The sequence below is a fragment of the Mustela erminea genome, chromosome 12 (genome assembly GCF_009829155.1).
Source record: "Mustela erminea isolate mMusErm1 chromosome 12, mMusErm1.Pri, whole genome shotgun sequence".
NCBI lineage: Eukaryota > Metazoa > Chordata > Mammalia > Carnivora > Mustelidae > Mustela > Mustela erminea.
In genome coordinates this window covers 8,026,505-8,051,409 of record NC_045625.1, presented here as the reverse complement: position 1 = coordinate 8,051,409, position 24,905 = coordinate 8,026,505, and the positions used below count along the sequence as shown (strand labels likewise).

Genomic DNA, 24,905 nt, shown 5'->3' with positions numbered 1-24,905 from the left:
TCCTCGGGATGGGGGTTTAAGCTACAGCTCCAGGCTCTCTTTCCAGCAGTCAGACACCCACCCCCACACCTGCCAAGGAGAGGACCCGAGATGCCTTCATGGGTTCATGCACTCAGGACATCCGGGGCCTGCTGTGACAGGCCCTCGCCATGAGCCGGCTACCCAGGGAACAAGGCAGAGAGAGACCTGCCCACACGGAGCTTAGGCTTCAGCAGGGAGACAGGCAGCAAAAGCCATGAGGGGGCCGGGAGGCATGGCACAGGAAGGAGCCAGAGGCGGCCAGTGTGAGCATGACCACGATGGTCGGTGGGCTCCTTGACCCTTCCATGCGGCTGTGCCCACTTCTCTCACCAGCTCGCCTGCCTCAGGCGCTGAGACCTGCTGACCCAGCCCTGAGAGCAGCTGGGACTTGAGTCTCTCAGAGGCCTTGGTTAATGTCAGTGTGGTCCCAGGCTGAGGCTGTGCCCTTCGTGTCTGTGAGGGGCCCTGTGCCCCACAGAGAGCTGTCCACTCTCCACCCTAGGGAGTGACTGCGCCGGCAGCTCTGCACCAACAAATAGTCTGTGAGAACGGAAATGGAGAGACCTTCTCAGTTTCTGGGCTGTTGAGGCAAGAGGGCCAGGAATGCCACGTTTTCACCCCCCCCCCCATATGTAATGTTTCGTTTATATAAATGAACTAATATTTTCCTGGAGAGTAAAAATCATAAAGAACGTTGACCCCCAGAGAGGGCAAGTCATGTTTGTGTGTGCCTTGGAACCGATGAAGACATTTCCAGATTCTGTTAGCCCGCCTCTGTGTGGCTGAACCAGCTGACAGGTTTTCTCTCAAAAGTCCTTGGCAGCAGAGCAAGGCCATGGAAAATCTCAGCACGGGCCTCGGGTTTCTGCGCTCATACCTTTGGACCTGCTCTCCACATGCTTCTGTGCGTTTCTGGTCTTACTGCCTTTTGGGGAAAAGCCCTGCTTCGGAGTCAGGCAGACCTGAGTTCATGGCATGGCTCCAGCACTTCTTAGATGTGGGGCCTGGGGCCATCAGCTTACTCCCTCCGAGCCTCGGTTTTCTTGTCGGTGACACGGCCGTAGGACTAAATACTTCACATGGTCTTACTTCCTGGGACTGCTGGCTCATGGCCCGCATGGGGCAGACTCTGGTGCTATCCTCATGGAGGGACAGCATGACACAGCCGACAGAGCAGGGGACAGGGTGCCGGAGGGCCCTGCCCTCAAGTCCGACTCACCACTCACCAGCTGATCTGAGTACCCCCGCTGATGGCCAGACACTTCAGAACCTAGTGGCCCAGAACCACCGTTTTCATTACAGGCACAGGCTCTGTGGCTCAGCAAATAGAACAGGACACAGCCAGGATGGCTTGTCTCTGCTTCACAGTATCTGGGGTCTCAGTCAGAAGGACTTGAAGATTGAGAGGGTCTCAGTGGCTAGGGGCTGGAATCCTCTGGATGCGTGTGGTGCTGGCCGTTGGCAGGGCCACAGCTGGAGAAGATCGCACGTACGTGTGGCTCCCACATGGCCTGGGCTTCCTTACCGTGTGACAGCCTGAGTCCCCAGCTCCTACTTGGCAGTGTTCCCCCAGAGCAAGTGTCCCAAGAACAGGGTCGAAGCTGCGTCTAGCATCTGTGTGACGCTACCCCCAACCCGAGAAGTCACGTGGCCTTGCTTTTGTCATGCTCTGTTGGTCAGGGCAGTCACACAGGCTCACCCAGGTCCAAGGAGAGGGGACGCAGACCTGACCACTCAACGTGGGCAGTGTGGAGAATTTGCGGGCGTGTGTTAAACCACCACACCAGCTGGTTCGTGCTGGTTCATGCTAGGGAAACAGAGGCTCAGAGGTGATGGAGATGGTGGTGGCAGCGGCAGTGGCAGTGGCTGGGACCCTTTGAGCTCGTACTCGCTGCCAGGCACTGTTGGAAGCATTCCCTGTGTGTTGACTCGGGACCCTCACACCTACCCTGTGCGGCGAGGGCCGAGAGCCTTTTTCTGTAGGAGGAGGTCCTGGGGCACTCACCCCCTCGTCTCGCGGGTGGAAGAGGGAGCAGAACCAGCTGCGGAGCCTAGGGGTCTGCACTGGTCACCTGTATCCCCTGCATGGAACAAGCAGGATGCCCTTGAGGGTCCCGAGCACCTTGGGCTCTGCCCCCATTGCCCTTTGTGCCTATGCGGTACAGTCAGAGAAGGTGCAGTGTCTGCGCTGTCATCGCTGCCTTGGATGCCAAACCTGGAATATCCAGGCCTTTCCTAGAGACTTTTGAGTCACATACTGTCCCTGCGTGGCTCTTAGAAGGCCGGTTCTGTGTAAGAATCACAACTCCAAACCTGATTTGGCATTAAATCTTCACTGCCCCTGGCTGGGGCCTGATCTCTCATGGTCAGGGTTGGGGGTGCTTGGCCCTTCTCCCCGCCAGGACTCTCTCTGTCTCCGTTGGCTTGCTAACCTCGGGGCGCGGGGCAAAGGACGCAGTCTTAGCAGTGGGCACTGCTGTCTTGGACCCTTCGGGTGACAGGTGCTATATGGATGTCCTCACATGAGCACTTTCATGGGTTTTTCAGAGGTCCCACGGGTCCCTTGGCTGGGGCGTGCGCCCATCCGTTCTGGGACCACGGCAGTCCCTTCACAGAGTCTGTGCACCCGGCCGGCTCCTTGTGGCTTGGTTTCCTGCAAGCCCTTACCTCCAGGCCAGCTCTTCTCACAGGGGCGGTGGGAGGCCACACCTCGCCTTGTCCTGACAGACCTGCCAGTGCAGCTAACCCTGGTGTGGCCACCGCTGTCCTCTGGCTGGGGCCGTGTGGGCTCCCATGCCTGAGGAAGGCACTAGGAGTCGCCTGGCTCTCCCAGCTGCCAGGGACATATGTCGAGCTCCCCAGGTGGTCTGTGGAGTCCTCCCCCTCCACTGGAGAGTAGTGAGCAGAAGAGAGCACCGCATGGGCGGGGGGTGGGGACTCCCCCTTGCATAGCACACACACACACACACACACACACACACACACACACATAGCTTTTTTCGATTCTCAGAATGGGTAAAGGGGCTTGGGGGAGGCACCGGAGAGCCAAGAAGCCCGTGCCTGCCTCTGCACTCTGGGAGTTCACATCTGCTCTGTTCCTCGTCTCTCGTCTTAGTAGCCTGCTGCGTCAAGGGTCAAGCAGAGGAACAGAGACACCAGCACACTTTGGTCCCACTCCTCTGCCCCACTGTGGCCCAGCCCCACACTTGGCACTAGTGGCTTCCCGGGGCTGCTCGCTCTGACTCCAGGGAGAAAGCCTCTGGGCCTCACCACTGTTGAAGGGGGTTGGATGCCGTTTTTCAGGAAGAAATGAAGCGGGGCATTCTGAATGATGTGTGAGCCAGATCTTGGCTCACGGCGAGGACCCGTGAGAGCTGCATGTGTGAGAAACAAAGAATATGTGTGAATGTAACAGTGACCGGCTTCCAGGCTCGCCCATGAAGCCTGGCCTGAGAGAGCTTTCTGTGCGCAGGGCCCCATGTGCCCAAGTGTCGGAGGGCAGCCCCAGGGAGGGCCCCGCTTGGGCACGGGGCTCGCAGCACACACAGTAAAGAAGCCAGGAGACACACAACTCCCTTCACCCTGCGCACCATGTGCTCCCATGACTCCGTCGGGCGCCTTGGATCCAGCCATGGCCACTCCCCTTCTCCAACGCAGAGAGGCACTGGACGCCGAGCTCCCGGCAGCCCAGGCAGAGGCTGAACTGGAACTCGAGTCTTGTGACTCCGAGTCCCCTCTGCCACAGCTGCCTCCTATTAATTTCCAGTGTGCAAGACTTGGAAAGTAGCCCGTGAGCGGCCGCCGTCTGCCAGACTGCTTCAATCAGGCAGTGCCGACCCAGGGCAGGGACGTGGATGCTGCTGGAAACCCGTGGGAACGAGGCTCCCTGTCCTCCTCTGCAGAGCCCGCCCCTCTGTAGCCAGAACCCCGCGCCTGGCGCACTCGGGCCGGGACAGCCCCCACCTCCCTGAGCTGGTGCTGCTGGTAGGCGACTCTGGTCAACAGGAAATTGCATCTCGTTCCTTACTTACGAGTGCATGGGTGTTGTGAACGCAAATGCAGGCTGCCAGAGAGTGAGGGAATGGAGGGCCTGGCCCCGAGGATGGGGGTCACCGCGCTCTCGGAGAACTCAGGACATGTGTGCCAGCAGCATGGGGCCTGCCTCTCAACGGAAGCCCTTCCATCGCTAATCGAACCACTGGCAAAGGGGGCAGGTCAACAGTTCTTGCTTCCGTTTCTCCCTTCTCCCGAGAGAACCATCTGGTTGAGTGGAAGGTTGTTTCTGGAGCGTTTCAGTCTTGCCTGCTGTGGTCCACATGGGTGGGCAGAGGAGGGCGCTGGCTCCTGGCGCGGGCCAGCCGACTCAGGTGGTAGGCTAGGCCCCTCCAGCTTGCTCCCCCTAGAGACCCGGACCCAAGGGAAGGAGAGTGTGTTGCAGCCCCAAAGATGGGTGCTGCCTGCACAAGGTGCCTCTGGGGGAGAAGCGGTGACAGCCAAGGATGGGGCTGCTGCCCCGGAAATCAGTGCATTGCTTCTAACGCCTTCCATTAGACTTACAAGTGAAGCCCAAGGCCATTCTCTTCTTGCATCTAAAATGACACTTGTCTCAGATATTTGTTCTGTTGACCCTGGATCTACACAGGTTCCTTTTTAGCCTGTCCCTTCTTCTTATCCCACAGACACTGGTTCTGTCCCAGTTCTCGCTGAGTTTCCAACTCTGGCTAATTTTGCCCACTCCTGGGGCTCCACACACCCCTGTCTGCCTGCATCCGTCCCTGGTGCCATCTGTCTCCTGAACGCCACACCCAGCGGCCTCCAGACATCAGTCCCAGTCTGAACTTCCCATCAGCCCCACAGGCCTGCTTCCTAAGTGAACAGCAGCAGCCTCCACCGAGGCTGTCCTGAGACCCTCTCCCGCCGCGCCCCTGCTGGTCCACCTCCTACCCCCCTGCCATCCTCCTCTCTCCTTCCCGACCTGTCATTCTGGCCCCATCCATGGGCTTTTTTACCCAGAGTGTGCTCTGTAGGGTACAAATCTGAGCACATCACCACCCCTCCTAAAAATCTCTCCACCTTCCTCTCAGTAAACTCCAGCCTCCTCCCATGGCCCTGCCACTCTGGCCACTGCCCTCAGCTCTTCTGCCAGGCTGGCTCCCTGCAGTTTCTCTAGTAGCTTCTGTTTTCTGTCATCTCGGGGTCTTTGCTCTTTTCCTGCTGCGTCTGCATACGCCACGGCGGCAGCTTGGGCCAGCCTGGATGTCAGACCCGCCAGCTCCTCTCCGACCTTCCGGTGTTCTCGGATGCGCAGCTCACGGCTCTGCTGCTCACCAGCTGCTGGCCCAGGCAAGCTCCTTAATCCTTCTAACCTCAGGTCCCACATGGTGGCATCGAGATTACAACCAGGCCTGGGAGGCCGTGTTATTGCACCCATGTGAAGCCTTTAGCACAGTTTCTGGCCCCCACAGATGTGCAAAGGTCAGCTGCTACCATCACCACCATCGCCATTGACATGGTCGTCATGCCACTGGTGTAGTGACCGCTGTGAACGGACCTGTTACCTTTCTTTCGATCCAGGCGTGTGTCCTATTGGTGTAGTCACTGCTATTATCATATCTGTTTTCTTCTTTCCTCCTGTCAAAACCTGTGTCCCTCCTGGGTGTAATGACCTACATACTTGTCTTTCTTGCCCACTTGACTGTAAACCCCATGAAAGCAGAACACGAGCTCCCTAATCCAATGTGGCTGACCAGCACGTGGCTCAGGGCTGGCTCCAGGTCAGAAAACACTTGCTGCAGGAAGGAGGGAGGGTTGCTGTATCATTTCCCCTTCACAGGGAGCCTGCCAGGTCGGGCCACTCTTCCTGTTTTGCAGACTTAGAATGAGGCTCAGAGGTGCCAGGTGACTTGCCCAAGGTCACTCAGCCTGCAAGTGGCCAATAACACCGGAGCCCATGTCCGTCTGCCTCTGGATCCTGGGTTCTTAGGACCATTCATCACCCCGACTCCCGCCCACCGCAAAGCCGTTGTTAGAAGGCCCTGTGCTCTTTTCTCTTCCAATCAATGAGTGGTCTGTTGGGCAGCCTATTGCTTTCTTGAGAGAAACGTAATGAAAACCAGATTTTTTTTTTTCAACACGATATCTCGTTCCCCACAGAGACTGTCAGTTCTCATATGTTCCAATAAAACTGCTAAAGAAACAGCCACTTAAAGAGCTTTAAAGATTATTCATGGAAAAATTATGCTGAGGAAAAAGAGAGCAATCCTCTGACATAGTCAAGCCACATGGTCAGTTTTTCCAGCAGTTCGTGCCATATCGGGCCGGGCAGCAGGGACCACACTCCGCAAAGCAAGGCCAGAACCCCAGCTCATCATCACTGCCCTTACCCCTGCCCTTGCCCCAGGGGACATGGAGAAACAAACTTGCCAGCCGCCCAGCTCAGAAACGGCCCCAGAAGACACGTGTCTCTGGTGCTGTCACGTGGTGGCCACCCCAGGCTTAGTGGGGCCGGAACGTGAGGCCTTTCGGTAGCCGAGAGCGTCACTTACTGGCAGAGAAGCCACCCCCGTCCCGAAATCCCAACTGAATGGAAATTCTTCTGCTTCAGCGTCAGACCAGGCTATTGGTCAACAATGCAGGGGATGGGAGTGGCCGAGACCCGGGGCACCCAGAGCAGCATCAGCTTGGACGCTGGACCCGGGCAGATCCAGCCTCTTCTGCCTGGGCCTCCCATCCTTCCCCTCAGCTGGGCTGAGGGCCATCTGAGGCCAGTCAGGCGTCCCAAGGCCGTGCAAAGCAGCGGGAAGAGGGAGGCGGATCTGGGCCTTGTCCTGGCGGGAGAATCAGAAGCCCAGCGGAAGAAACCAAGGGCATATCCACAGGCCTGGGGAGAGCAGCACACGCGAGTCAGAGCCAGTATGTGGGGAGCACCTGGATGCAGGGGAGAAAGGAGTGAGCAGGAGTGAGTGGAACAGCCACCGACGTTACCAGAAGAGCTTTGGGGGTCAGCTCTCTAGGCTCAGCCCAGCATGCTCAGCCAGCTGAGGGAACAAGGCCAGCACCCCTCCAGCGCGTGACCTCATGTGCCTCAGATGTCTCTTTAAAATGGCGACTGTAAAATTGCCAGCTGCCTATGAGTTGATGAAATAGGATGTTGAAGTGCTGGGACAAGCCTGGCATGCAGCTGGCGCATAATAGATGTTTGTCCTCTCCACCTTAACCTGCAAGTGTAGCAGTTGGACCTTATGCAACACACGCTTCCTGGAGGAAGTGCCACCTGCTTCTATCGGATCACCTCAAATGTGACACTGTTTTTTCTGCCTCAGGTTTTCAGTAACACCCGACCTTCGAACTGCTAGACGTGCCCCCCGCTCCCTGTCCCGCCCCCACTGGGAGAGCCGTGTACCCCTGGGCTCAAGTCCGTCACAGGCTGCTGCATGCGCCCTGCCTTTCCCACCTATGAGCCAGGGCTGCTGGGAGAAGCCCCGACGTGGAGGGCAGCACACCCCACACCTCGGTCCCCGGCCCCGGGCACGGAACACTTGACCGTGATTATCACCGTCATTATTACTGTGACAGCACAGGGAGTCGAGTTCTAGTTCAAACCACAGGGGCCGGAGCAGTGCAAGCTGACCTTTACAAAACACTTTCTAAACCCATGGTGAGAGCCAGGGTGACTCAGTCAGTGTAATCCCGCGGCCATGCCACTGATAAACAAGGCGAATTCCGCCCTCCGCATGGATTCACTTATTGAGCAATAAGTGCAAAACAAAAACAAACCAGGACGACCTCCATTCTTCCCTTTCCTCTCTGGGGCAGCCACACGAGATGTTTCCTCCAGGCCTGAGCTTGCTTTTGTCCCAGCTTTTGCACAGAATGTCTTCACTGGGGTGCGCGTGCGGGCCACCTGGAGAGCAATGGCCAGACACGCTTGAAGCCAAAGAAATCAGAACCTCCGGGATGGGCCCAAGAAACCCCATTTCTCTCCAGATGCCTCTGCTCCATCCCCTGGTGAACTGGGCTGATGATGGCGTGGACCACCTTGTGGGGAAAGACGCCCGCAGATGCTCAGCTGAAGTACGTTTCAGTACCTGTACATGCTCCTCCAAGGCCTTCCACGGACCGTGTCTGGTTGGTAAAGTCCAGGCCCCGCCTCTCCGGTGTCCTTTGTCATGGATCCATCTGTCAGAGCCCGCTCCTGAGATACCTCAAGCAGCCTGGAACTGGAACATGGTTTGCATGTTCTAAAATGTTTACACAAATGGCACCATGCCTCAATGTAAACACCCTTTTGCACCTTACACTTTCCACTACTAGGTGCTTCTAGGATTTAATACCTATAAACCTGGTTTCTTCGCAGTTTTCCTGCTCTGTAGAATTTGCTGGATAAGTAGACCACAGCTCATTCATCCATTTCCCTCCTGAGGGCCGTGTGGACTGTTTCCCCTCTTCTGCTATTAGACGCAGTGCTACGTAGCACATCCTTGTGCACGCATCTCCTTGTGCACATCTGCAGGTGTTCGCTGAGGGCGGATTCCTCGAGTTGGAACCGCCTGCATGCAGAGCCGTGGCACCTTCCCCTTCACTCGCCATTGCCGCTTTCCAAGTAGTGGGCATTCACCCCCCTCCTCTCACATCCTAGCCAGCACTTGACATCGTTAGGCTAATTAATTTTTACAGTCTAATAAGGTAAGAGAGTTTTTTTTCTCACTTTTACTATATAATTTGCATTCCTGCTATCCCCAGTGAGGTTAAGCGCGTCTCCTTGTAGTGATTGGTCACATGGGTTCCTCTTTTGTGAATTTCCCATTTGTGTCCTTTACCCATTTTCTCTGTATGGTTTGTCTCTCTTCACTGATATTTGAAATTCTTCATGTATCTCAACACGGATCCTTTGCTAGTGATGTGGTGATAGAGCTCTTCTCCAAGACTACAACTTGCCTTTTAACATCGTTTTTGCAGTCTTTTATTTGTTTCTTTTGGAGAAGAAATGTTTCATTTTATTTTATTTCAAGATTTTATTTATTTATTTGACAGAGAGATAGCACAGTGGGCAGAGCGGCAGGCAGAGGGAGAGGAATAAGCAGGCTCTGCTCAGCAGGGAGCCCGATGTGGGGCTTGATCCCAGGACCCTGGGGTCATGACCCGAGCTGAAGGCAGATGCTTACCTGACTGAGCCAGCCAGATGCCCCTGTATTCAATTTTTTTTGTCCTTTAGGCTTTATGCTTTTCGTTTCTTCCTCCAAGGTCATAAAGATTGCCTTGTATTTTTTTCCCAGTAGTCTCACATTTTTGCTTTTCACATTCATGACATGAATCCGCTTGTGTAATATAAGGTGGGCGGACTCTAATTTCATCTTCCTCCAAATGGGGCCCAGAGGTTTTAGTGCCATATACTGAACAAACCCTCCCTTCCCCACTGATGTGTAATTCCACCACCATGAAGAAGCAAATCTGGGCTCTCCCTTCTGATTTACTGAACTCTTTCTCTATCCCTGCCCCAAGACCAAACTCTGTGAATCACTGTTTGTGTTTTGTTCTGCTATCTGGTGAGGCTGAGGCCTTTACTATTCTTAAGAACTGTTTTGGCTACTTCGTCCCTTTATTTTTCCAACAAGACTTTAAGATCAGCTTAAATGGCCAGGTCAGGCAGTGTGTGAACACCCCATGCCCTCAGCAGTTGCAAGCAAGAAGATGGTGTGTCCGGCTTCTCATTTTTTCAGACACCCATGAAGCCGTATGGGGGTTGGATTTCAGAGGCAGAAGATAAAGTGTAGGGACTCAGACCAGGCAGTGACATGAGTGATGGGTGTGAGAAGATGTGCAAAATCTGGGGGCCTTGGTGATTGTGTATGGCAAGCAAAGAGGAGATTAGAAGAGAAGAGGCAAGTCACAGTCTAGGAGAAGCCGAAATGACCGCACCTTCCAGGCCAGGTGGCGGAGTGGCCAGAGTTGAAAATAGAGGAGGAGGCTCCAGGTTCAGCCTTCACTGAGCTGAAGTTGGGACACCTTATGGAAGTTCAGAAGGAAATGTCCTGGGTGTATTGGTTTCAGACTCATCAGCATATCTGGTGAGATAGATTAAATCAAAATCAGGAGCCAAAGAGGGAAGCGTGTGTAGAAAACACAAGCATGAGAGCTTGTTGGAGGAAAAGCAGCCCACGGAGGAGCCAGAGCGACAGTGGTGAAGATGGACGGAGAGAGGCAGGAGAGTGAGACACACGGACACCCAGGACATACGGTGCTTCGAGAAGGACTGGTCACTGGCACCAGATGCCACAGGCTCTGGTGAGAAGGACAACGGTGTTCATTAGTTTCACAAAAAGGAGGTCAATGGCAATGTCACCGGGTGTGGAAACCAGATTTCAGTGACTTGAAGGCTGGGTGTGGAGGACAGAAGCAGAGCTGGAGGAGCACGGCCCTCTGACGGGGCCCGACTGGCTGGGAGGCAGACGGGGCCAAGGGACCTTATTTCCCAGAGAAGGAGAGACAAGGATGTGTTTAGAGGGCGGGGGAAGGGGCCAGGGAGAGCATGGCAGGTGATGGCATGAGTTCTCAGAGGGAGCAGGGAGAACGGGGAGGAGACAGGTTCCCAGCCCCGCCCGGCAGGGAGCCGCGTGTGGGTATGGCCACCGGTGACAGTCGCAAGCGGCACCCGACAGCCACAGCTTCCTCATGGAAGTAGAGAGCAGCATTGCTTGAAAGGGAGAGGTCCACAAGCTGCGCAGGGGGCTCAAGGACAGAGGGGTTGGTGGTGGGGCGCAGGGGTCTGGGGGAGCAGGTATGTGTGCACTGTGGGTTGTGGACGGGAGGCAGAGGTGAGCCAACGGCGGGAAGCGGGAAGTCCGCGCCCCGGACGGGGTGTGTTCACCTGTCTCCTGAACCTTCCAGAGTACCAGGAGGGAGCTAGGCTTTCTTCAGTGACAGGCTGGGAACAGGGCTCAGTATTTAGGACATGAAAATGAGGATGAGCCAGGCGTGCTGGAGGACAGGGAGCCCTTAGGCCCCGTGTGGATCTGCAGCATCTTGTGGTGGAGGGTCTGGTGGACCTCACAGGCCCTGCAGCGAAGCTCGCCCGCGTGGCTGGGCAGCAGCCTGTTGGCTCGCTGTGTGTCGATGTGCTGTGCAGGAAGTGGCCAACTCCTTTGTGGAAGCGCGGGCTCTTAACTTCCAGCATCTGTCCTGGGTAGCTAAGGCTAGACTAGCATCTGGGGTCCCCTCCCTTCAAGACTTCCCTTCCCAAGCCACAGAAATAAAAGGGTACAATAGTGGTCAGGACCATGCCCCTCCAGCTGCATAGCCCAAGACGTGGCCACACAAAGGGTTCTGCCTTGGTCTCCACACTTGGCACCCAGTGCGGTTTGTGGCCCCAGCACCCCCCACCCCACTCTCATGACCTCCCACTGACTGACTCCATGGCTAAGGTTGAGGAGGACATGGTAGTAATTACCAGAATCAAACAAGTAGGAGCACTGTCTGTGAGACTCCACGTACGTGACCTCATGACCTCCCAACCACCTGCAAGGTCAGTCAGCTGAGTTACTCCTGCTTTTCAGATGAGGAACCCGAGGCTCAGGGATCAAGTGAAATAACCTATCCAAGGTCACCTGCCAGCAACGGATAGGTCTGGCCTCTCAGCCCCTGCCTCCCTAGCCATGGCCTACCGCAGGAAAGCCACTGCCTCCCCAAGAAGCCCCCCATCCCCTTTGGCTGAATGAGCCGAGAACAGAAAGTGGCCACAGGGGCACAGGGCACGGATGCTGGACTTCAAGCCAGAAGATACACTGTGAGCTCTCAGTTCTGCCACCCAGCTGGGTCCCCTGGAGAAATGTTGCCGTGGGGAGACCCAGCTAGGCTGCCAGTCCCCGCGCCTGCCTCCCACCTGTAGCCCCCACCTCCATCCGCACATTCGCTGTATTAGTCAGTGGCACAGGCCCCCAGTCGGGGGGCACCGTGCGCAGCAGGACACCAGCCATCTTGACAGTTCAGAGGCTAGTTATCCTGCCAGCGAGGGGTCCGTGTCTCATGAGTAGAAAGCCTCGAGGCTTCTGTGAACATTGTCCTGCTTCTGTCAGCCGGGCCTAGAGCCCTATCCCACCAGAGCCACCACCTCTGAGCCTCCCCAGCCTGCTCCGACCATTACTCTCTCTCTCTCTCTGTTCTGTTCACAGGCCCCTCCGCCGGCTCCAGCTCTGCGAGGTTCAGCCGGCGGCCCACCTGTCCTGATGCATCTGTTGCTGGCAGCCTTCCCACACCCCCTGTCCCGAGACACAGGAAGAGCCACAGCCTGGGAAACAAGTGGGTGACTGAGCATCTCCCCCACGCACTCCAACACCTGCCGTGGGCTCCAGACTGGGCTGAATGTGGGACATGGGCTTGCCCACTGGGGGGCTCCCTTATCCGTCTGCTGAGCGCTCTCGGTATTCCTGGCAGATACCCTCTCCCCAGGCTGACACGGGCTCAGAGGAGTTGGGAGGGCGGCTGGGGCAGCACAGCCTGTGTACCGATGGCGAGCATCACTGGTTCGGGAGTTGATGGAGGAAGCATTCGGGGAAGTGCAGGGAAATGATGGTGGGATTCCAGAAGTTTTACACAAGCTCAGTTAGTGCCTCCCTTATGGAAAACTCCAGAGTCCGCTGGACATCATGACTGTCATCCAGGACATCACCAAGTGTCTCGAGGCACAGGCACCTGCCAGTGGCGGGGCTCAGGGTCTCTGCTCATCTGTTGTTTCAGAAAGCCTGCAGGGCAGTGAGCCTGCCACTGGTTCATCTGGCCCTATGGGACTGCAAGCCAGGGGGGCATCCAGCTCCCTTGTGGCCTCATCATGGCCGGGCCTGTGTCCCCAGCATGTAGGGCACAGACTCTGGAGCAGCTGGGTCCCTCCTCCCTCTGTTCTTCCCTCCGTCCCTCTCTCCCTTCCTTTCTTCCTGCACTAATACACAAGCCTCAAGCAGCTCAAGCTGGCCCTGGGGTCCCTCACAGGCCGGAGGGGGAGGGTCATCTCTGAGTGTTTCGGGCTTTGCCCTGGTTAGATGCTCCGCCACGTGCCTGCCGTGCCTTACGTCCTTGAGCCCCTGCAGGCGTGCAAGGTGGATGCCATCTTCATTCCTTGTTAGAAGGCGTCCTCTGAGGCTCAGTCGGGTGGAGTACTTTGCAGCTGTGAGCAAGGTTGACACAAAGATCTGGACCAGACGTGTGGCTCTATAGCCAGGTGTGCCCGCAGGTCACACCACCCCTTCCCCTGTGTGGCTACATCGTTCGCAAGCACTGTCCACTCACTCGAGCCTTGTCGTCCTCCCGAGAGATGCAGGGCAGGTATCATTAGTCCCTATTTGACAGATGGAGAAACTGAGGCTCAGAGAAAGGAGGCGACTTGCCCAAGGTCACGCCATGAACTAGGGCAGAGCCTGGACTTGCACCATGGTTCTGGGCGGAAGTCCTTTTCCTCCAGCTGCGCGGTCTGCTCAGGACCCCCGTGCAGGTGCAGGTGTGCTCGCTGTTACGCCACAGATAAGGAGCTTTGCCTTCTTTCTTCCTTTCCATTTTCCAGTATGATGTGTCAGTTGAGTGTAGTTGAGAGTAAAAGTGCGACATTCCCATCGGAGAAAGCGAGGCACCTGCTGGACGACAGCGTCCTAGAGTCCCGCAGCCCCCGCAGGGCCCTCGCCCTCACCTCCTCTGCCGTCACCAATGGACTCTCCCTAGGTAAGCGTCTCCGGCCTGCACACGACAGCGGGCGGGCCACAGTCCGGTGTGTGCTCCGTGTCTGTCTCTGTCACTGTGCAGCGCCCGGTGGCCCCCCACCCCCTGCAGAAAGGGCTCCCTACGCAGTCGCCCAAGCCAGGGAGGCCTCTGCTTCCTGGTCTCCGGGGTTCCACTGAGTGCTCCGAGCGCGGCAGGCAGGTGGAAGGAGCCGCCGGATGCACACCTGAGACCCGCTGTCAGTGGTTGGCAGCTGCCAAAGCCTGGCTGTGCCCCAGGGGGCCTTCTGTCCTGGGGGCACCATAAGCCCGTGTGTGCAAAGCCAAGTAGGGGAAGCTGCCTGGGGACAGCAGCGGGGCAGGCCACCGGGTTCTTCTTGTATACTTGTCTTCACACTGAGAAGCCAGAGTTTCGGAGGATGAAAAATTGATCCTCAGGGATGAAATTTCGTGTTTGAAGTACCAGAAATGGTACTTGTGTCCATGGAAGGATCACAAACTAAATCGCTGAGGCCAGGATGGAGAGGAGCTGAGTCAGAGCTAGGACACTGTTGTGCTCTGGTCACAGGCCTGTCTCCCTGTAGTGCCCAGGTCACCTGTCATTACAACTATCAGACAAGTACACTGTCCACTGGCCATGCCCTTTCAGTTTGCCTGTGTTTCTGTAGTCTGTCTGTCTGTGTGTCTGTCTGCTTCCCTTCACAGAGAGCCCTCCCATGGGTGGTGGCCGCTTAGGGAGTCGCCAGGGTAGGGGTTTGATCCCATGAGGTCTGGTTGGGGGCCCATGAGCCCCGGGAGGAAGTTGGGGGGAGGGCGGGGATCCCAGGTTCTGCATACCTGCGAAATGAGGCAGGTCTCTGAGTCACTATCACTGGAGGGGAGGGGACAGCTCTCTCCCACTGCCAGAAAGACTGTGATAAGCAAGGCCTATGTCTCCCTTCTGGCCTGGGAGGAAACCATCCTCACTGGACCCAGTCAGGGGTTTATGACAGCTCAGGGCAGTGCAGCCCATGGTTCCTAGGTGTCAGTATGCTGGAGAGAAGAATTCCGGGGTCAGTATGCTGGGGAAAGGCTGGGTTGAACCAAGTAAGCAGGTCTGTTCTCAGAGCCTTGAATGTGCGATGGGCATTATGGATCACCAAAAAGGCGGTAGAGTCTGCAGGTTCTCCCAGTCTGTCATGGGACCCTTTTCCTTGGAGTGTTCTGGAATGAGGTAGGGATGGGGAGGAGGTTCCGAGGAACCAGTCTGGGAAACGCCAGCCCCAAAGCCTTCAGCGGGGCAGCAGGGCAGCTGTTTTACATCCCAGGAAACTTTCTGAGCTGTGCCTGAGCCCCCGGCCTTGACTCAGAAAACTGAGTCAGACGCAACACTCTCCAGTATCCAGACAGGGATCAGCAGGCGCTTTGGTTCTCCGCTCCTCTTCGTGGAAAACTCAGACGCTTTTCTGTATGGAGCCGAAAACCATGTGTGCATGTGCCCTATTTGGAGCCCCCGCCACCCGGTGACTCCCGAGAGACCTGAGACCTCCTCCCTCCCCCTCTCCCCCTGCCCAGAGTCAGTGCCAGCAGGTGGCCCACAAGGGGCCAAAGCGAGGCAGTGCCAAGGCCTGAGGGAGAGCACAGAGGACTCGGCAGTGTGCAGTGAGAGGGGTCCTTGAGGCCAGAGCTGGGCCTTGGCGAGCAGGTGTCCTAGTACGCCCCAGAGGGCCAGCTGGGGGAGATGGACCCTCTCTCCTGTGTATGCCGGCCAGGAGGCAAGGGGCCACTTTCCCCAAGGCTTCTGTCTCATGCCAGGCAGCTACTGTGACAGTCCTGGCCCTTGGGAAGAGAAGTGCTCATTTGGCCCGTGTCCTCACTCGGTGAGGCTTGTTCTAGCACTGGTTTCACTTGGTCCAGGAGGGAGGCTGTGGTAGGGCCCGGCCAGGCCGACATGGAGGCTGAGGGGCGCAGGGCCTGGCGGGCCCGTGCATAGCCAGGAGCAGCCTTGTGGGGTCAAGGGTGGGCAGGAGGCAGTGGGAAGGGTGGAGGACCTACCAGGAACAGTAGGGGAGACTTCTTTTGACTGTCCCAGGAGAGCGAGTGAGAAGGGGCAGCAGCAAAACCCCCAGTCACACGGATGCCCCTGGGGTCAGAAAGCCGTGTCTCCCGCATGTCTGTGGAGCTCAGGGCCCTGGGCCTGCTGACCCAGGAGAACGGACTCCTGTGGGGTTGGCCCCTCTTCTGTGAGGCTGCCACGCTCATTGATCTGTGTTCCTTTTCCAGGCAGTAGTGAGAGCTCAGAGTTTAGTGAAGAGATGTCTTCAGGGCTGGAAAGGTGAGTGTGGCCTCAGCTCAGCCTCTCTCCCAGGGTGGCACTCAGGGCTCCGGGCAGGGACCAGCCCCACCCCCACTGCCCCTCACTGGCCCAGCCTGGGGAGGCTGCTCTGTGGCTCCTCAGGTCAGCTCCGCCCAGGGGCAGGGCCCACTCGGAGTCGGGGGCGGAAGAGCAGGATGGGCGTGGGGTGGGGGTCCCAGCCCCACGCTCTGAGCTGCCCCACTCATCGTCTGGCCCAGAGCTGGCCCAGGAGCCTGAGGCAGGCACTGCTTCCTCAGGCCGAGCTGCCGAGGAGACCTGCGAGCAGATTTGGTCTGAAATGTGGCTTCTCAAAACCAGAAGCCCGGGATGGGCCTGGTGTGGAGATGGGCACGTGGCTCCGCCTGCTGGGGTCTGAGAGTGTTACACCCACGTGGCCTCAGGCCTTGGGCACCGTGACCGTGAAGTGGGTCCCAGCCCAGGGTTTGACTCCCCGTGGTGAGCACTTCTGCCCCCGGAGTGGGGCCTCCTGCCCAGGAATCCACCCACTGCGTGTCCCCCACGTGCTCATGGGCTCTGAACGGGGAGCGCCCATAGCTATGGCGCCCCCAAAGGTGAAGGGGCGTCGTGACGACTCAGGGTATGAGGGACGTGGGGAAAAATCCACTGACTGGGAAAGCTTCAGAGGCGGATTTGCACTGTCCTTCAAAGTAGCCCCTCCAGCGGCGTGCAGGGGCGTGTGTGCACACGCCCACAGTTACGTACACTCTACACACACACACACGGACTTACATACACAGTCTCCCACGTGAGTGTGTACACGTTTCCTAAGAAATGCCCCGTGTGTGTACACGTTCCTACACACGTGCGCTCGTGTACTCACACGTATGTGGGTATACAGTCTCGCACATACATTCACACACAGCTCACACATATACACACACACGTGCGTGCGTGCTCACACTCACATGCACACCTACTTTCTCTCTCTCTCCACACTCCTCACTTCTCCTCTAGTGCTGACGCCTCCTGTCTCATCAGTCCCCATAATCATAAAATGTCCAGAGAGGAGACGAACCCACCCAGGACATCCTCCCAGGGCAGAGGGACGTAGACGATAGGTCATAAGTGATCTTTGTCGAGCGTCCCCTGTGCGCCAGACCCCGTCTTGGCCTCACCAAGTCCTCAAGAACCCTACACAGCGGTGACTCACAGTGTCCGCGGGCTCCGAGAGGTGAGGTGACTTGTCCTGCTTCGTTCTCCTCTGCTAGGGCAGGGCTGACCCAAATCCACATCCTCCTGACCACTGAGCCCCCCTCTTTGTGCTCCTGGCTCCATCCAGAGGCCGTGGTGGCAGCTACAGGGCCTGGTCCCATGTCCGCTGGTCAGTCTGTCTGTGAGCGCCTAGATGGGGGGCTGGACAGGGGGAGGAACAGCAACGTGAGCCCTTGGAACCTGCTCCCTGTCCCTGCTGCAGGACTCCCCGAGGGACGTTGCTCTGTTCTTGCCTAGCTTGTGCAGGCCAGTGGGCCTCGCTGCCTGCACCCTGGGGCCAGCCCAGCTGTGGCAATGAGAACCCCGGACAGGCTCTAGGGTGGACTCCAGATCTGATGAGTAAGAGTCTGACTTGTGTCAGCATCCGTCAGGGGGCTCCTAGGGAGACCGTGACAAAAGGGGCGTATAGGCAAGCCAGTGTCCCCCGGCTCCAGGCCAGTGGGGGGACACTGAGTGGGAAACTTCTGCATGCTGCCAGGATCCAGACCAGAACTTACTCACTGGTTCGTTTGTGCCCTCATTCATTTCAGTCCGTGGCTATGTAGGAAGCCACTGCGTCCTGCCAGACACCATGCTAGTCGCTGAGGGCAGCAAGTAGCTCCTGACGCGCTCCCGTGACCAGAGCAGAGCCACCAGGAAGGGAGACAGTGAGGGGCTTCCTGCCGCATAGAAGGTGCTCTGCTCAACCAGTAGCGAGCCCTGTGACATACAGCGTTTCTCTTTTCTCTCTTTCACTTAGAATTTGGCGTTCGATTTACTATCCATTGAAATGTTCTAGTAAGTGCTTTTCGGGTGGGACCTCCCACAGGAACTGGCCTCCCAGCTGGCTCGCCCACGCAGGTGCCCAGCCCTGTCTCCTGTAGCCGGCTCTGGGATCCTAGCCCGATGAGGGGAGCAGACCACCTGCTTTGGAAGATGCCCGTGGGGCTAGGATGACCCCTCCAGTCCAACGCCCAAGCTACCCCCTTTGGCCTCTAACTCCTTTGGCCAGGCCTCCAGTCTGCATTTCCATCTTGCACTAGCCTCTTTCCGTGTCCACCAGAAAGAATCCACTCCCTCAAATGCATGTGAGCGTTTGAGACTTTGCTGAAGAGCCCGTGGGAGAGCTGGAGGGGAGGGTTTGCCTCTTGGCCTTTGGAAACCTTTGTTAAATGCCTCTCTTTCCCCCCAACTCAGGGACCACAGTTCACAGGGCTTCTCTGCTTCACCTTCACCCACGCAGTGCTCAGCCCCCCTAGGCCTCCCTTCAAGCCTGGGCCACTTTGCTCTTACTCTACAAAGGGGAGCAGATTCTCTCTTCCTGGAAGCCAGGGCCACTGTGCCTGGGCCCCCAGGCCAGTGTCTGCCCTGACAGAGCCTCCAAAACACTCTTCAACAAAGCACAGCTTCCCTTCTCAGAGACGCCATCAGCTGGTCCTGAGTGAGCCTGTGGGAACACAGCCTTCTCTACCCCTTTACATGTGCTTGGGCAGACAGTGACCTCAGGACCACAGCCAGTGGCACAGAGGAATGAGGTATGATGAAGAGGTCCTGGCTTCTCTAGTTCCCAGAGGCCCAGCTAGGGCAGGGGCAGCCCCACAGCCCCAAAGCTTAGGGGTCACAACCTGCAACTGACTTGTTCCATCAGGCCCCCGGCCCTGCTGACACTCTTGACCTAGGCCAGGAAGAGAAATGGAGCCAAATACCAGCCTGAGGGACAGGGAGCTCCCAGGCCGGTGACGTGTGCCACCAGCGCATGACCCTCCACTGGTCAGCAGGCCCAGCTCAGTCACCCTGTATGCCACTGTGACTGAGCGGGTAGGGGGGTTCCAGTTGTATGACCAAGTGCAGGGTTATTTGGTCTCGTCTTGCAAGTTTGCCTTCTCTGAGATCATACCCACAGCCGTGTCACCCTGGGGCCTGAAGGCTTGAGTGACAGCCAGAACCCAGGCTACACCCAGTACTTCCCTCGAGTGGCGACCCTAAGGAGCTCCTGTGATGGAGCCCACAGGGCCCTGGGGACACTTGACGCTGCTGTCCCTCAGAGTGGGCTTAGGGAGGGATGGCAGCCCCCCAATCCTGTTCTTGTTAGGACTGTGCTTGAGGGCTCATGGGGCGAAGGGGGCCTCCTGCTGCCACTCTCATCCTGCTGTCGCGTCATCTGTCTCAGCCCCAGCAAGGCCACAGGACCTGTGGGAACAGACCAGCTATGAGGTGGCCAGATCAGGGAGGGGTTGGTTTGGGTGCTGTAAAGACCCTCCCCTGTCTTTGGACAGAGTGGTGGTCCCGGGTCAGCGCCCTCAACAACCCGAGGCCAGAGTCACTGGACCAGGGGTGGGGGGGTGAGGGCCGGCCCCCTCCTCTCTTAAGACTCTACCTCATGTCCCAACCTGCACCTTGCTCGCCTCAGTGTCCTGGGTTGAGGACAAAAGTGGAAGGAGGACCCCGGATCGAACCGTGATTTCCCAAGGAGAGAAGGCAGGCGGCCATGAAAAGGCATTTTCAGCATGTGCTTGATGAGCTGGAAAGTAGGGACTGTGGACACTGCCCTAGGCTAGCCTCGAGCAAACCTCAGGCTTCTCAGAAACTCAAGAGGGAAGAGAATATTTTGGGCCCATCAGCAAGAGCTAACAGGTGCTTCTTTTTATGCCTGATTTGGCACTGACATGAGAACAAAAATATTAGCGTAAGAGTTCATTTTAAATGAAATATTTAAAAGGAAGAAAACGGATGATAAGAGGCGAACACATATGTATGTACAAAAGTGTGTCATGTCGCGCATCTCGGTTCTCTTTGAGTTCTGGGGCCACTGAATGAATGCCCTTCCTTCATTATTTTCCTATATGCTCCACATCTGCCACAATAGGTACGTTTCTTTTACACCCAGGAAAAAATTAACATTTCTTTTTAAAAAAAGAATTCATCAGAAACATTTACTAATTGGTTTTTAAGACGTAACATATGAAAGCATGTCACAGAGCTCATCCCGAAGCCCTCGGCCATCCGTCTTGTCTAGCCCGACATCAGCCGTGTGTGAGGAAGTGCCGCTCTCGCACGAGGGAGGGACAGGCCGGAAACACAGGTGGCACCAAGGCGAGGAGGAGGCAGAGGGATCCTTGGGGATGGGAGAGGCCCGAGTGACGGCCCCCTCTGAAGCAGAGCTGTTTCCCCTTCCGGCGGGGGGGCGGGGCACAGGGGAGCTAGTCGCAGCTCCTGGAGACGGAACAAATTGATGATGCCAGGTCCGCAGAGGGTCCTGAAGCTGTGTCGTTCTCCATGGGAGTGTCCAGCACAGTTCCCGAGTCAGACTGCGGGGTCAGCAGTGGCTTCCGGTAGAGGCGATGGTTAAGCAGCAGCCCAGGGACATTGGTGAAGAGGACCACCTCGGGCCCTCAAGAGGGGTCTCGGGGTCTGAGGAGGCTGCGAGGCCCTAATCATGTGCCGGGATGGGAGGTGGCCCAGGGATGCTCGGTCTGGCTCGTCCGAGTCACTGCAGGAGAGGCAGACTCGGTGATGTGCCCCGGTCTGCGAAGCTCTTAGTGAGCCTCTCCATTGAAAAATTGCGGTCGGGCTTCCCGATGCTGCCAGCAGCGCTGGGAGAGGCCTGGGCTCAGGACAGCCAGCTCTGTGACCTTGGGCCTGTGTCTCAGCCTCTGAGCAGCAGGGGCGGCAGCTCTACGTGATGAGGCTCCCTGGATACACACAGCTCGTAGGTGGAGCTTTGTGCTTGGGAACTTTGACTTTTTTGAGAGTTTCACTCGGTGGTAACTGTTGGCAGCAGGCAGGGGATGCAGGGGTCTGGGGAGGGGGGTGAAGAGGAAAGTCCCCAAATGGCAGTTCAGTCATCATGGTACAGAGGAGCCAGGCATGGCTGGCCTCCAGGGTGACAGGGAACTGTGGGAAGGACCCGTCTAAGAGGCTGCTGCAGACAGTCGGCCCCGCAAGCGTCCCAGGGTGCCAAGGAGGGTGGGCGATGCAGTGTTTCCATACGTGGGGTTTCCTTGTTCTTAGCCAGTGGAATCTTCCATCTTTAGGGAGACCCCAGGGAAGTAGAGTCTTGGCGGCAGATTCCCCAGCCTGCTACCTGCAAATCAGAGCTTTTAAAGACACCCTTTTCCTACTTTGAGATAATCAGAGGACTCCAGCAGATGGCCCAGGTTTGCCAGGGTACAGAGCCACCTTCTGAACCCCAAACTACGTAGCATTTCAAGAGATGGGGGGCAGTCTAGAGGCAGTACTGTGGTGAGGGGTCCATTTAACTGAAGTGCAATGTGAGAGTGGCTGTTTTCAGGGTGACTTTCTCGGAGGGTCTGGCTGCCTTCCTCCCACCCCTGTGGCCGAGGCCCAGGAATCTCCAGGTTCATGTCCCGCCCCCACCCACCCGTCGGTCTGGTCTCCTCAGCTCCGGCTTGCTCTGCCTCCTGTGTCAGCCTAGTTGGATGATGTGCCAAGCTTCTGATGCGGGCTTGCCCCAAAGATGCTGTCTCTTGCTTTGCTTTCAGCAACAGACACTGAAGTCTGGACAAGGAGGCCACCCAAGGAGCTCAGGCCCCTCTGAGAGAAAACAGTGGGCAGCAGTCCCTGGGCCTTTGGCTTGACCTTGTCCTTGGGCTGCTGTGGCTTCACAGGCAGCTGAGAAATCTCAGCCCGCCCTCTCCTCCGATACCCACATCCCCTCAGAGTCGGGTCCTGGACAGCGGGCGGGATTTCTTTCCATCTTGAGTCAGTCCTTCTCCACATATATCTGCCACACTCCCCTCTCGCTCTCTGCAGACCAGATTTCTAGACTTCTCAGCTCACAGAGGGGAAGAGGAAGACCTTGCAGCTCCCACGTTTACATGTTACAGCTTCATCCAGCCACAGAGCCTGACTTTCTTTCTCTCTCTCACACACATCTGGTTCCTAATTGCCATGAGAGAACATCTGATTGACCTGGCTTGGATCAGGTGTTGTTCTGTCCACTCAGCTAAACATGCAGTTCGAATGTGGCTCCTAGAGACCCACTCAGCAGATCAGGGACATTGCCCAGAGAGAAGCGAATGAGTGACTTACCACAAGTCCGTGGCAAGTACTGCTGGAAGGGACGTCCCAAGGTCCAGCAGAACTCAGGGTGGCAGCTTCCTGTCTACAGATGAGGTCAATCTTCTGAAGTGGCTGGGACCAAGCTCTGGCCTAATGGGACAGCTTCCCATTAAGGTTTGCTGGTACAGGTGGACACATGGTTGATGAACAGCATTTCCTGGGCCCTTCCATAGGCCCACTCCTACCTCAAGGGGCTCTATGTACTTGACATAGAAGAATGGGGTGGAGGACCCTACTTCTGCTAAGACAAGATTACTAAGACCCCAGTGTAATTATTACCCAAGACTTCTCCCTATTGCGCAGCTTCCTAAACCAGCAACAGGGACGTGGGGCTTTCTGAAATTTAATCTCCATGATGCTACCTAGCGTGTACCTAGAAAACTGCTGAGGGGAAGATGCCTTTCAGACCTGCCTTAGCTAGTCTGCATTCTCCTGATGCTGTTGGCCCAGGCAGAACCCTGGCAGCTTCTGCTTCAACAGCTCTATCCACTCTTCCTCTTCCTAGGGTTGTGACCTTGGGCAAGTTACTCCACCTCTCCAAGCCTCAGATCCCTTATCTATAAGATGGGGTTCAGAGTAGAGCCTGCCTGGGGCGCCTGGGTGTCTCAGCCAGTTAAGCATCCAACTCATGATCTCAGCTCAGTTCTCGATCTCAGGGTTGTGAGTTCAAGCCTCGCATTGGGTTCCCTGCTGGGCATGGAGCCTACTTAAAACAAAAACAAAAAAATAGTGCCTGCCTAACAGTATTCCTGATTCTCAGGATAGAAAATCCCTGTGTGATTGGACAAGAGAATGAATAAGTACTGCTCAGCGCATTGCCTAGCACCCAGCGTCCCCATCACCACCCCAGCATCCCCATCGTTCCGTCCTCATATCCCCATCATCACTGTCGCTTCATCATTCCCGGCAGCCCTGTCACCCCATCTTCTCCATCATCCCATCCTGATCATCACCATCATCACCACCACCCCCTCATCTCCGTCATCCCGTCCTTACCACCCCCGACGTCCCCATCACCCCCTTATCTCCATCATCCCATCCTGATCATCCCCGTCCTCTCCATCACCCCATCATCATCACCATACCGTCCTTCTCATCATTATCGCCCTTATCATTATCGCCCCTGCCACCACCATCATCATTTTGTACAGCATTTGGGACTGAAGTGTTCTACTTGGTTGCCAGCCTCCACCTTCCCCAGACCAGACTTCCCATGAGTAGGGTTGCCCACCACTGCCCAAGCTCATCCTTGAGAGGAAACAGTAGAATGGCCTCTCTGGGGTACATTATGTTCAGCCACATTCTGCCCCGCATCATGCTGGGAAAGGTGTCCGTGATTCTGGAGTGGGAATTCCCATGTCAGTCCAAGAGATCCCCTGACTTCTGAGTTTACCAGATATGACTGCCCATTCGTTTTCCATTTTTCTGGCCCTGAACATTCAAATAGCAAATCTCAAAGCAGGGCCCTGATCAGATTGTTTCCAGTGGGTGAAGATCCTGGCTCCTCTGTGCTGATTCTAGCCTGCTTGGGCCCAGCCAGAGTCACCCCAACTGTCACGGCCCTCCTCCAGCCCTGCAGGGCTCCCCTGGGGGAGAAGGCTGCCACCACAACCCTGCTGTTCTGAAAGCGGGCCTTGGGGAAAAGTCACCATTATGCTGACCTTCACAGCCAGGGGCACTCACTCCTCCAGGGTCCAGGGAAGCAGGCTCTGACTTCCCTCCTGGGAGCAGCTTGACAGACACAGGCCCACTGCTCACAGAGGAAAGCCAGCCTCCCTTTGTGAGTACTTGTGTGTCCAGCCCTACTGACAGGCCGGTTGCGTGGGCTCAGTGGTTTCACCTCCCTGAGCCTCTGTCTCCTCATCTAGGACAGGGCGGGAGCAGTGCCCCTCGCGGAGGCTGGAGGAATGGCGTGTCTCATGGTCCCCAGTTGATAAATGGCAGCGGCTCTTAAGCGTCAGTCTCCAAAACCCCTGGAAGATTATTCTAGCACAGGGATGGAGGGCCGGGGGAGCTGTGGTCCCACCCCTGGAGATCCGGGGCGCACGGCTGCTGGGGCCGTCCAGTCTCACAGACGTGGACAAAGCCCGATCAGTGCGAGCTGCTGCAGAGACCCGCAAGAGTAGTGCCTCTGGGAGGAAAATGTCCCGATGCCACCCACAGGGTGGATCCAGTCCCCGTGATAGACTCCACCACATGTGACACCTCAGCCTCCCTGCGACCCTGAAAGGCGTGGAGGAGCTTGGGCTGTAGAGTCCGAACAGGGTTCAGATCCTGGCTTACTGGGCTCATGCCTCGGTCAAGTGTCTTCCCATCACTGAGCCTCAGTTTCCCTATTCTGGGGAAGACAATGTGCTTAAATAAAGCTCCAGTGAGATGGTTGAGTGTCATGGCCTTGCACATGCGAGCCCCCACTCACCGGTGAGCTCTGCACTCCTGCATTCCTCCCACCAGCCCAGCGCACTGGGGAGCATCCTACGCCTTTTGGAAGAACATGGAGAAAGGCTGCTTAAAAGGCTAGACAGGCTGGAAGATGCTGAGTTAAGGCTACCCAA

At 56.8% G+C, this 24,905-nt stretch overlaps 1 protein-coding gene across 14 annotated transcripts in view; it reads left to right on the top strand.

The window, feature by feature from the left end:
- The window catches only part of RALGPS1 (Ral GEF with PH domain and SH3 binding motif 1), a 273,366-nt gene that overhangs the window by 231,495 nt on the left and 16,966 nt on the right, over nt 1-24,905 (top strand). For 10 of the 14 annotated variants that reach the window (XM_032308501.1, XM_032308499.1, XM_032308496.1 and 7 more), the window contains 3 exons: nt 12,189-12,315; nt 13,571-13,725; nt 15,984-16,035. In XM_032308501.1, the coding sequence (XP_032164392.1) occupies nt 12,189-12,315; nt 13,571-13,725; nt 15,984-16,035 (334 nt within the window). Of the gene's footprint in view, nt 1-12,188; nt 12,316-13,570; nt 13,726-15,983; nt 16,036-24,905 lie in introns of those variants that run through there. The other 4 variants (XM_032308506.1, XM_032308504.1, XM_032308503.1 and 1 more) reach the window with 2 other exon arrangements.